The sequence below is a fragment of the Atta colombica genome, unplaced genomic scaffold, assembly GCF_001594045.1.
Source record: "Atta colombica isolate Treedump-2 unplaced genomic scaffold, Acol1.0 scaffold120, whole genome shotgun sequence".
Taxonomy (NCBI): Eukaryota; Metazoa; Arthropoda; class Insecta; order Hymenoptera; family Formicidae; genus Atta; species Atta colombica.
In genome coordinates this window covers 866,729-879,118 of record NW_017259207.1, presented here as the reverse complement: position 1 = coordinate 879,118, position 12,390 = coordinate 866,729, and the positions used below count along the sequence as shown (strand labels likewise).

Sequence of the window (12,390 nt, the reverse complement as noted above, 5' to 3'; positions counted from 1 at the left end):
TTATAAATAAAACTTATTTACCTTATTTTTTTAATATATGTTATAATAAAACTTTATTTTTAAAAGTCCAATGAACGTTGCTTGTGTTTTTTGACCTTTTTAATTACTAATATTTAAATGATAGTTAAAAAATTTTTAAATATCTAATATATCTTACAATTTTTTATTGAAAAAATATTTGTATTAAGAAATGCTATGAATCAATTAATTTTCACAAATCAATTAATTTTACATAAACGAAATTGTATTATCAAAATATATCTCCTTTATTAGTTTTATTCAAACTTGCGTCAATAAAGAGCACGTTAGTACTTAACAAATTACAATGCATTCTATAAAAGAATCACAAAAAAATAGAAAAATTTTATAGATTGTTCTCTATTATTATGTTTGACTATCTGTGTAAAATTTGAGCACAAGTTTCTTATTAGTTTAAAAGTTTTTTTAATTTCTTTCTTAGCCCTGATTCTTTTGTAAAATTGCGTTTTGTAGTTATTTATAAATTTGATAAGGTAATATTACGAATTAAATAAAATTTTTCGTATATACTAATGAAACTAATAAATGTTCGTTGAACAAAAATTTGGATGTATATACGCGTTTAAAAGTTATTTATTTACAACTAGCGAAATATAGCCGTTATATTCGTTATATATTCGTTATATAAATCCATTATAAGCCAAATTATTTGTTTTTTATGCAATTAATTTCAGGACGTATTTGTAATAAAAATTCGTTGGATGTTATTAGCCGCTTACGTGACGCTCTGGCTCAGGAGCGTCTCTGTAGTTTAAACGTGTGGAGGTCATATTTTACGTTATTTTAAGTTATATAAAGAATATTTTTCTTGCAAAATAATTTTTATTTCCTTAAAAAAATCAAATATTAAATTTTCTAAAACATTTTTCTAAAACATTTGTCATAATAATTCTTGCCTACCAGAAACCATTCAATAATTGTTATAAATTTTTCGAGAAATTTCTATAACTTGCGAAGATTGAAATCAGGAAATATGTGAATCTGGAAATTCCATGTTTTACATACGAAGTCTCTATTCTCTAATGAGGATTCTATATCGTAATAATTATTTTCTTCTATAAGCAAATATAATTTCATCATTTTAATTAGAATGATAATTATATTTACTCGGCCAACGAGTCTCGAGCGGTAATGGGAATAGCGCGCCGGAATCGGCCTGAAATGTGCAAATCTTTGCCATGATAAAAAAGTAAGCTGAACCATCCTCACGGATGGATTGAAAGTAATGAAAAAATTTGTCAACCAATCAATTTGAGTTCAGTTACAGAAATTCACATGATTCGTTCTGTAAATACTGCAAATTAATACAATTTTGATTGGTCGAATTCCGCCATTATGCGCAATGATTCACCTTATATAATTCCATCATGATCTTTGCGAGCACTGAGGTAAACTAATCACACACACACACATACACACACTAATGATATAAATTCCGGTTATTAGCATGAAGAAAGCATAGACGGATACCAACGCATGCAAGTATACACGGATACTCATTGTATGTATCTTCTTATACCCTCTTCATACTAGTAACTATGTTGCAAGCGACCCGGAATCGCATCACTGATACACACACGCGCAAACATACCGATTTTATCAGTCTCGTTTAAATACTATGAGTGACGCGATGAAACGCGAGACAGCGGAATGAAAGGAGGAACAAAAAAGGAGAAATTTTTATTGAATCAGGAAGGAAATTAATATTAGGTGTAGTAAAAAGAAATCCATTATTTTTCCATTCAATTTCATGCAAAAATAATGGATTTCTTTTTACAACACCTAATATATATTTGACAGAGATATAGGAGAAAGCAGCACGAAATTTAGTGGAACGATATATGGGGAAGAATACGTAATCTTGGTATCTGATGATAAGAGAGTTAAAAGAGGAATGATATTCAAAGTTCAACTGAAAGAGACAGCGCAGATATAAAAGACTATTGCAGCGAAGAAGACAAAATACAAGACAGCACAGATGGAGAATAAAATGTTACCAAATCTTAAGCCAGTCAGATCTCTGGTAATATAGATATATAGATATAAATCGTAATATAGATATATATATATCGTATTTACGGATGCAATAAGAGAAGCGGAAACAAGAATTTTGGATATATTGTACACGATTTAGCAAATGTTAATTAAAAGCCGAAACGTAGACGACACATCAGCATAATAGATAAGAGTTCTTTTATCTCTGATTTGGCGCATATTACATATAATGTATTTATTACATTTCCTTGCTTAATATTCGATGAAAAAGGATTAAATGCATCATGCGCTTTGTAGAATGCAGCCTTGAAAAACATTTTACGACATTTTACATTTTATGAATGATTTTTTAATATAATTTGCAAAAGATTTTAATGAGGTTTTAAAAGTCTTTAAAAAGTCATCTCAAAGAATTTTTTCTTACAGTAATGCTTACTGAATGGGTGCTCCAACTGTCACATTTTTAAACTATTGTCACGTAAATAATGTACGTATTTTAAAATATTAAAAAGACGCATAAAAATACAAAACGAAATATATTTTCTACAAGTACATTTTTCTTACTGCAAATAGATCTACCTCTTTTCAAATTTAGTTTTCAATTTAAAGTATTCTTATCATTTGGATTTCTATTTATATTCTTTTTATATTATTTTTTGCTTCTACTTCTTTTCAATTAATTGTACTATCCATTGCTCCAAGAAAAAATACAATTCATATTTTATATCAGTTTTATTATTAGATCTATTTTATAACTTATCGCCTTCTTTACACGATTTTAATTAGACAATATAATAACATATGTTGACATAAGTTAGTCAAGTGTTTCTTTCAAAACGAAAAATTAATTCGTATTAAAATATATCGGAATTATAAAGTTTTCAGGACTTTTAAAATTTTATTTTTTTCTTTCGTCTATAGTTTCTCTATAGTTTTTCGAATTTGGATTATCGTGCGAAAATAACTGAAACTTATTACAATATCGAATGGATTTTGAAATTTTCAGGGTAATTTCATAAATTGAAATAGGAAATGATATTTTATGGGATGATATTTTTACAAAATTTTTTATGATATTTTTAGAAAATTGATGAGTTGATGATAAAAAATGTTAATAAAAAATATTTAAAAATTCTGTATGACGACGCGGTTCCGCATACGTATGCCGAATATTTTTACAAAATTTTTAAATTGATGAATCTCAATTTATGCAGTTTTTCTATACTTTTTTATAAAAATGTTTCCGCTAGGGATATGAGTCAACACAAACGTCATTTTATCTTTACGAGTAATGAAAATAGAACGATGCTTGTATCGATTTATGCCATATAGAAAACATTATTTACAGTAAAAATTAATTTTTAGTACAAAAATGAAAATAAGAAATACAACCTCCAATTGATCTCGACAGATATTATTCAAGATATGATTCTAAACAACATTTAAAAGTTTTAGTCACCGATCAGACACCTTGCGTAATGCTAATGCATCGGTATTGTAACATTCAAGTCTTATAACTCGAGAAGTAGGTTCTTAACGAAAAAAAATTTTATTATAGTGTTTTGGAAAGCTCTCGATGTAAGCTACAGTATGCAATGAAAAATGAGAGTTCAAAATAAAAAAGTTATTTGAGGAAGGACATTAAAATAGGATACTTTATATAGATACGTTTATACAACTCGATTTATGCTGAAATTATAACATCGATATTATGAAATTGAGATATTCATTCTCTACAGAATGACTGTTATTTGAATATACGTTTTCTGTGTGCGTGCGTGCGTGCGTGTGTGCATAATTTCAACACTTGTCTTTTCATAGTCTTCACATTTCACTAAAATGTATGAGTGTGTACAATGTGTGGATTTGCATTAAAATAAATTTAAATGATCAGAACAGTGGTCTTCGCAAAATGACAATAAAATACAACCTGAAGCTATCAAAATGCTAGGCTTCGATTTTCTTTATAAACTCCTTGTGATTGAGTCTTTCTGATCTTTTCGATATATGTTAGTAGTAGAAGTGCTAGCGGTAAATTTACAACACAGCCTAAGTGAAGTACTTTGCTACTGTTAACAGCTGATGCGATTGGCGCATGTGCATCTTCAGCTCCGAGTGATGAATTCGATCTTTCTCGATTTTTCTCGAGTTAGATTTATCGAAAAATAAGAAGACTATTGTAAAATTGTATTTATTATTTTCGATATTATGTTATTCAACTTTTATTAAAACGAGAAATTTCCGATTTTTTAGCCCATATACAAATTACGCTTTTATCAATAAATGCACACTTGTATTTTTGGAATTCTATGAATCAGTCTCATTAACTCCAATTAACCGAATTAGTCGATTAAAGGTTCACGTCGCATGCTCCAACATATTCTAATATGCTCTTACTCATTCCACAGCTCTTACTCATTCCAATGCATTTGATAGAGTAAGTAGCAACTGTGGTAGGAGCATGTTGGAGTTTGCGATGCTTAACAAACTTTAAATGTCAACTGTGATTGATCACTTCTGTTGAATAGCAAATGCGATTGGTCAGTTTCAAATAATCGGTTGATTAAATTAATTGAAGTTAATGAGCCGATCCTGTAGTATCTAGGACTATGCTCGTATATTAGCCAATTGACTGCCAGACTGGAAATCTATAGTTCCCGTCACGTATACTATACTCTGTTCAACGAGAGAATGACTTCGATTTACGAAGTATATAGCAAGCGACGCTGTACAACGCTAGGAAGATCTGCGCAAAACGGATGAGTTTCCGTTCGATCCGAGGTCATTCTCTCGTTAAACGGAGTATATACTGTATTGACAACTGGCAGTAATATACGAACATAGCCTAGATAATGGGTTTTATACTGTGTCTGTGTTCTTGCTGAAAAGCATTCAATATCAACATGTGCATATCAACATGTGCCAATGCATGATGCATTATACACTTAATATTACTGTTGCTAAGTCTATTCGAAAATTATTCCTTATATTGCAATTTTCTCAATATTTTAACTGTAATCTGGGCTTTTTTGTATCTTCTTTCATCACTTGAAAAAAATCACTTGAAAATTCTAAACTTTTTGTACTCCCCGAAAATCTTCTAATAAAAGAAAAAAATTTCTAGAAAAAAATCTAATAAAAATTTTAAATAAATTGACAATATTAGTTAATATGCAGTTTCCAGACAACATCGGTTGTATTCCAAAATTCACTGTCAGCACTGAAAGTTTACAATTTACATTACGTATATACTATATATTTTCAGTACTTATATAGCAGTGAATTTTGGAACACAGCCATCATGTTCGGAACAAAATGCGAATATAAAACGTCTCGAAAACATTTTAATAATTGTTTTAAAACGTCTTATAATACAATGTATAATTTAAGGGGATGCTAGAGTCAAATTGTTGGGACTTTGCAGATCGATATAAATCTTCGAATTTACTGAACGAAATAAAAAATCCTTTTACAGGATTAAAGTACAGACGCTAAATTTGGTAATGCTGCAATAGATTTTATATTCAAATAAAAAAAAAGTAAAATAAAAACTAACATTTTTTTTCAACTTGTAGAGCTCATCTGACGTAGATGTTTCCTTAATACAAAAATTTTATAGCTCGACTAGAGTGAGTATAAATCCGGATTTACAAGGTGTATTCCGAACCGGGTTAGCTTAGTTCATTTTTTCCCTTATTAGCTGTCATATACTCGTAACCAATAGAAGCCAGTAGCTAAGTTTAACGGCCGATGGATTCGGAACATTTCTCAATTTAGTTACGGAACTGCCAACATCTAAGGAAAAAAATAAGCTAAGCTAATCTGATTCGGAATACACAATAGGTGATTTATGGTGCGGTCCTATGGTGTGGAATTGGCGCAATGTGGAATTGGCGGAACTCGTAATTGGTCATGACTTCATTCCTCCGATTCTGCCGTTTTCTGTTGAGCAAATTTATTTCTTTTGCAGATTCCGTCGATGCCGGCATGTGTGCGTGTACATATGTATACTTATAAAAACTAACCTCGTTAAGCTTAGTTTAAATGAAGAAAATTGTCTCCTACAAGCGCATGATTAATCAATATACTGAGGCATATTCGGATTCCTACCTGGATGTTCTCCAGATGTTATCATCCTTGTTTAATATTTGGTAAATAACAAGAATGGAATGATAATGGAATTTCAACATAATCTTGAAGGTAATTAATTAAGTTAGATAAATACGGAATGGTCAGAACACGAATGTCGTATAATATACAGAAAGGATCAATGCAAGCCAATGACAAATGCTATTCCGGTGGATCTAATGAAAATGATCTACAGGAAGGTTCTTGGTCAACTCTAATTGCGCATTCCGGAAATTCGCGCCATGGGATATAGGAAAACACTTTTAGCGGAACGGAATCAACGGAATGAAGCCACGATCAAGCGTTCCGCCAATTCCGCATTACACCAATTCCGTACTATGGGATGGCATCCTTAAGCCGGTTTTACATTAGTTACAAGCTGATCGCAAGTTTGTTGCGACAGCCAATCTGAAGCTTGCATTACCTTGATTTTAAACGAGGCTTAAAACTCTGTCTCTCTCTTCCTATTAAAACGAGACAGAATTTTAAGTCTCGCTTAAAGTCAAAAGATTTGTTCGCGTCTCCAAATTAAAAAGAAAGTACTTAGATTACAAATAAGATGACGGCAGTCATCAGTGCAGTTGGATTCATGTGCTAACGTTCAGTGACACGAAGGACAAGTGTTACCTAATTTAATCCGTGAGATTACTCGAGCGGGTCGGAGTGTATGGTAATTGCCCTCGGTTCAATTACGCACAGCCAATCACAGCGCTTCAAACAAATTAAAAAAATTTCCTAAGCAAAAGTTGGTGTGATTGACAATGGACAATTGCTATAGTGCACAATTGCTTCCAGCGGATATGCCTCGTTTTATTTTGAATATTTTGTGTTACCTCGATTTATTTGAAAAGTGTTTTTGTACAAAACAAATATATTTTTAATAAATAAATATAAAAGTTATATTATATTTTTATATCAAAAATGCCTTTATTAAATGCGTTTTTATATATTATAAATGAATCTGAAATACTTTTTTCGATACAGTATGTTTTCAATCATAAGGATACATCCATACAACTTGCATAGTCGCATAAACGTATGCATAAAGAAAATGATTCAATCACATTTTACATGTGTCTACATAGAAGAAATGTGATTGGATGTAATTTTCTTTATGCATACGTTCATGTGGCTATGCAAGTTGTGTGGATATATATCCTTATGCATGCATGCGTAACATGCTCCAACTGTACCACCTCCTGAAGTGAGGCAAATGAAGCACGTTTTTAATTGATCTATAGTATGCTCTAACGCGAACATCTATATTGTGTTTCAAAATTTATTGCTAGTACTGAAAGTCTATAGTTTACGTCACGTGTACTATAAGTTTTCAGTACTAGCAGTAAATTTTGAAACACAGTCTTAGTCACCATATTGATTCCGGTGACGCGACCAAAGACATAGAGCATATGAACTCTGAACGAAGACTCGGAATGGTAAAATCAAAGCAATAATTGAGTCTAGCAGTAGGTGTTCGATCTTTCAAGAGATGATGTTGCAATATGTTAGACAAGAACAAGACAAACGCGTTGAGTGAGACATAATGATATGTAATAAATATAAGAAATGAAAGATGTCACTATTATCGAATTTTTGGAATTTAAAAGTCTGTACTATCAATCTCGATTAAGTTCAGCCGCATTGTTCTAGCATCCTTTTAAAAATTAATTATTTGCTAATTGCTAATGAATAATTCTGCCAGATAAGTTAATTATTGGCCGAGTTAATTGTCGAATCTGAAAGTCACTAATTTTGACTTAAGGTGGCATCATGTCGCAGACACCGTGCGACATCTGCAAACGGAATATACGGAAACGATATTCATTCGCCAATATTCGCGAGGCTGTCGGAAGTTGGATTCTTGGGTCGTTTAGACACGTAGATGTTCCGAATAGGTGGACTGCTGACTCCTGCGATTGTTTGTTGCCGTCACTGACGTGTAGATCACCACTGGAGTATCCTGTGCGTCGTCGTGCGGAGCGTGCAGCATGTAAGCGTAATTAAAGTTCGGTTCGCCTGATTTAGATCAGGCCTTCATGATACGAACACAGCGGTGTCATCCGGATGACGATGTAATTTACCTGACCAAATCGTGTGACGTCGCGCTGCGTACGGAGAGAAAAAATTGCTTACACGTTGTAGACATCGGATTCGGAATCGAAATTCTTGCTCGTTGCCGTTCACGCGTTAATGGCTCGTGAGTTCATTTCTCATCCAAAAAGAAATTTTCCCGTAAAAAGCCTGCCACTTTCACTTTAGAAACGCGCAATGTTTTTGGTATGCAAAGGCGCACCTTTTTTTTTTTTTTTTGATGATTCTATAAGTCTGCATATTTCCATGCTTATTTAAATAAATTTAAAAAACAGGTTTCTTCCGAAATTCAACAATATTAATATTTCTTGAGAGAGTCGATCTTGAAATTAGGTGAAAATTATAAAAGAATTCCCTAAAATATTTGTAATTTTATGTATTGGTTAACATCTTATGAATTTGTCCACTTTTGTAATTTTTAAGATACACAATTGACTCTTAGATGTTAATCAATGAAATTATAAATATTTCAATAAATTCCAGTAAATTGTTCATTTACTTTTGTAATTTTCATCTTGTTCCAAGATATATAATTAACCCTAAATTCTATTAATATTTCCACTGAGAGGAAAAAGTTGCATCAGTCTAGAGATTGATTGTATATCTTGAAACAAGATGAAAATCATAAAATTGAGCAAATTTATTAGATATTGATTAATAAAATTGTAAATATTCTAATATATTTGCTCATTTTTATAATTATTACCTTGTTTTAAGATATATAATCAATTTCAAGGAAATAAGTTTTCAATGCAAACATGTTTTGTATACATATTGACATAATTATTTTTTTTAATCATGGTTTTTTTTAATAGTTTTTTACTCTTATTTCTGTTCCTTTTTAGCTTCAGGATGGTGGATAACGGAAGCAGCGGATCCAGCGACTCGTCGCCACAAATCGAAAAGGGATGGCCAGCCCTGAAACAGCATATTGTAGACAATAAGATTAAATTTGGATTATGGGTCACCAGACTCTTCACCATAATATTCACCATTGGTTACATTATTCCTATATTTGGGTACTTATATCTTTCACAACTTTAGAGCTAGAATGACACTTACTTTTTATGAATTTCCTTAATCCAAGCAGAACAACAAATCTTGATAATATCAAAATGGTATTAAAATGAAACATAAATGATTGAAAAGTGATTTTTAATAATTATTTTGAAGTCATTTTGATGTAATTTTGATGGTAACTTGTGTCCTGTTTGAGAATCTGTTGGAATCTGATGCCAAAACATAATTATTAGCTAATGACTATGGAATCCATTAATATATATACATACATATACATAATATATATACATAATAATATAAATAAAAAATAAAAAATAATATATATACATAATATACATACATAATTGAGCGAATCAAATAGCCTTACCTCAATCTCAGAGAATTAAATTACGATTTTGTTTCAGGAATCCCTATAATATATATTATAAGGTATTAATGAATAATGCGGCAACTAGTGCATTACGTCTACATCAAAGAGTTCCCCGCGTTCAGCTCACAAGACAATTTTTGGAAACGTTGCTGTTGGAAGATTCGTGCCACTATTTGTTCTACTCCTTGATATTTTTGTACGCGGCGCCAGTTACATGTATCCTTCTCATATTTATATAGTCTGTTCAAGTAATTTCTTAAATATTTCATATCGCTCTCTTAATTCAAAAATGATAACTAAACAAAATGTGACTTTCAAATTATTACTATGAATGAGCTAAGTACAAAATTAGCATATCGGACATTAATAACTAACTTAACTTCATAAAAATCATCACAATGGCACAAATAAAAAAGAATAGTTTAAAAAAAATCGCAATTTAAACAGATTTTTTTAAGGATCAAAATAATAATAATGATAGAAATGACATTTGATTGTATTAAAAATATATTCTTTTTGTCGATATCTATTTTGATTAGTTTTAATTTTCTGTCAAGTTAAAAAATTTTTTCCTTTCCTGAGAATTGAATTTTTTTATGTTACTTTTGAGATAAAAGAGCGAATTATTTTAATAATAATAAAATTGATAGAATCCTGAACTAATTCGTATACAGTGGTGCTCACACCAGTTTTTCTTTTTGCTCTGATGCATATGGCTAGTTATTCTCTCACATTGCTAGATGTAAGTAAACAGACTGATTATGCAATATGTACATATGCAAAAAAATTATACGATTGTCTGCATAGTCATAATAAGAATGTAAGTTGAACTTGTGATCTCTGTCTCAGTGTTTAGGACATAATAGCTGGTGGGGCGCTCGTCTGCTAATATCTTTGGTGGAATTTCAATCACGGAATATTCTTCGTCTGTGTGCTCTATCGGAAATCATCATCTTGCCATTTACCGTTCTTCTAGTATTCACGTATGTATTGTGCACGATTAATTATGTTCTTTGTCACTTTAGTGAACTGCTTAAAATTTCTATTAAATATATTTACTTCATTTTAAGTCTAACAAGTGCTAGTATACTAGTTTAGCTACAAAAAACAGACTTATAGTCGTATCCATGCAATATAAATTATAATCGAGAAATAATATTGCGATTTTTAAACATCTCTTTCTTATATTTTTTTTACAGAGGACGCGCCGGTTTACTGACTCCCTTTGTCTATTATCAGTTTTTGAAACTACGTCTTGCATCTCAAAGAAATCCATTCACGCGTAATGTATTTTACGAACTCAGAAACGGATTGAGTTCGGTGTCCAAAAAACCGGCCGTGCCGGACATTGTTCGGAGGATGATCGACGGTCTGCTTTCTCTGACCCAACAAATGGCGCCAGTGCGTCAATAATATCTATATTATTTACGATATTAAATTCTTCAATTATTTCTCATATTGTCTCTCAAAGACAGATCTCCTAGGGTTCTAGGGTCCACTCAGCGAGTGGACCCTAGAACCCTAGGAGCTTTCATGAATTAATGTTAGCGCAAAGTGAGTGCAGACACAAAAATTCATAGTGAATGTTATGTGAATTACATGATTTGAAATATCTGTGAAAACAATCAAAGTATGTGAACAATTTCTTACTTTAACAGTTATGCTCATTTACTAAATGTTAAGTGAAAATGTGAGGATTTGTACTAATTATAAATATAAAATTTATAAGTTTTAAAGATTTAACCTAACTCTTAATAACTTTGCTAAATTTTGGATTCTATTTTTTAGTCTTAAATTTAATGGCCATTTTACAATAAGCCATTGGTCATAAATCAGAAATTAGAAGCTAGAAATTGACAACTGTAATGATCAATTCCAGCTTCTAATTTCTAATTAATGGCTTATTGTAGAAGGCATTATATTTAATAGAAATATAATTATGCACATATATTAACTTTATGATTTAAGTGTAATTTTGAACCATAAATTTGTAACTGGTAAGATAATGGTGTATAATGAAGTTCACTGATTAAGGAGTTCAATGTTGATTAAGTATCAATTCTTTTTTGATTAATTTCGAACAGTTTTGTGGTATTGGGGAGTGTTGTGTATAATATCTAATAGTTATTAAAATTTATATTTCTGAATTACACGGAATGGTTGATCTGTCACTTTTTGGGATAAGCTCTGGAATAAGTTTAATGTTTAATATATGTCATATATGTTTATTTACCAATTGTTATTCTAATGTAAATTTGTTTATTTTCTATTGGATATTTGGATATTTATGTTTAAAAATAATTCAGAATGGTTTTATAAATGAAAATAGTTATCGGGTATACTGTAGCAAATATTGTGAAAGATATTAATAAATCTTTTTAAATAAAAAATAAAAGTTTCTCTTTAAGTAGATATTCTTACCTAGCATGAATCCTTTTTTTAATATGTTGAAAAAATATTGGAAATAAAACACAACACAGATCTTATTTTTGTATTTATTTTTTAAATGCATATAAATGCATTTAAATTACTGTTATACGGCGAGAGGAGTAGGTTGGGGTATGTCTTTTGAAGGTTTCACCTCGGAGATTGGAACTGATGGCGGAACCTCTTCTTTCGGCTCCACAATCGATACATAATCAGGAAGAGGCTTTTTCGGGCCGCTCTTGCCATTGGGATCCCATGGTAGCATAATTTTGACTTTGATTCCCAATACCCCTAAAATATATTACAAATATAACATACAG

At 30.9% G+C, this 12,390-nt stretch overlaps 2 protein-coding genes across 2 annotated transcripts in view; one reads left to right on the top strand and one right to left on the bottom strand.

Annotated features, from left to right (window-relative positions):
* Positions 1–7,987: 7,987 nt before the first annotated feature.
* LOC108694572 (Krueppel homolog 2) lies at positions 7,988–11,295 on the top strand. The gene is made up of 6 exons (XM_018204140.1): positions 7,988–8,152; positions 9,099–9,272; positions 9,678–9,859; positions 10,318–10,385; positions 10,493–10,626; positions 10,843–11,295. Exons 2-6 carry the CDS (start codon positions 9,106–9,108, stop codon positions 11,054–11,056), a joined length of 765 nt encoding a protein of 254 aa, XP_018059629.1. The 5' UTR covers positions 7,988–8,152; positions 9,099–9,105; the 3' UTR covers positions 11,057–11,295.
* An 829-nt stretch (positions 11,296–12,124) lies between these two features.
* LOC108694562 (40S ribosomal protein S3-like) overlaps positions 12,125–12,390 on the bottom strand; it is a 1,981-nt gene continuing 1,715 nt past the window's right edge. Inside the window, exon 4 of the mRNA XM_018204125.1 lies at positions 12,125–12,361. Coding sequence (XP_018059614.1) covers positions 12,177–12,361 — 185 coding nt within the window. The 3' untranslated portion in view covers positions 12,125–12,176. The remainder of the gene's footprint in view (positions 12,362–12,390) is intronic.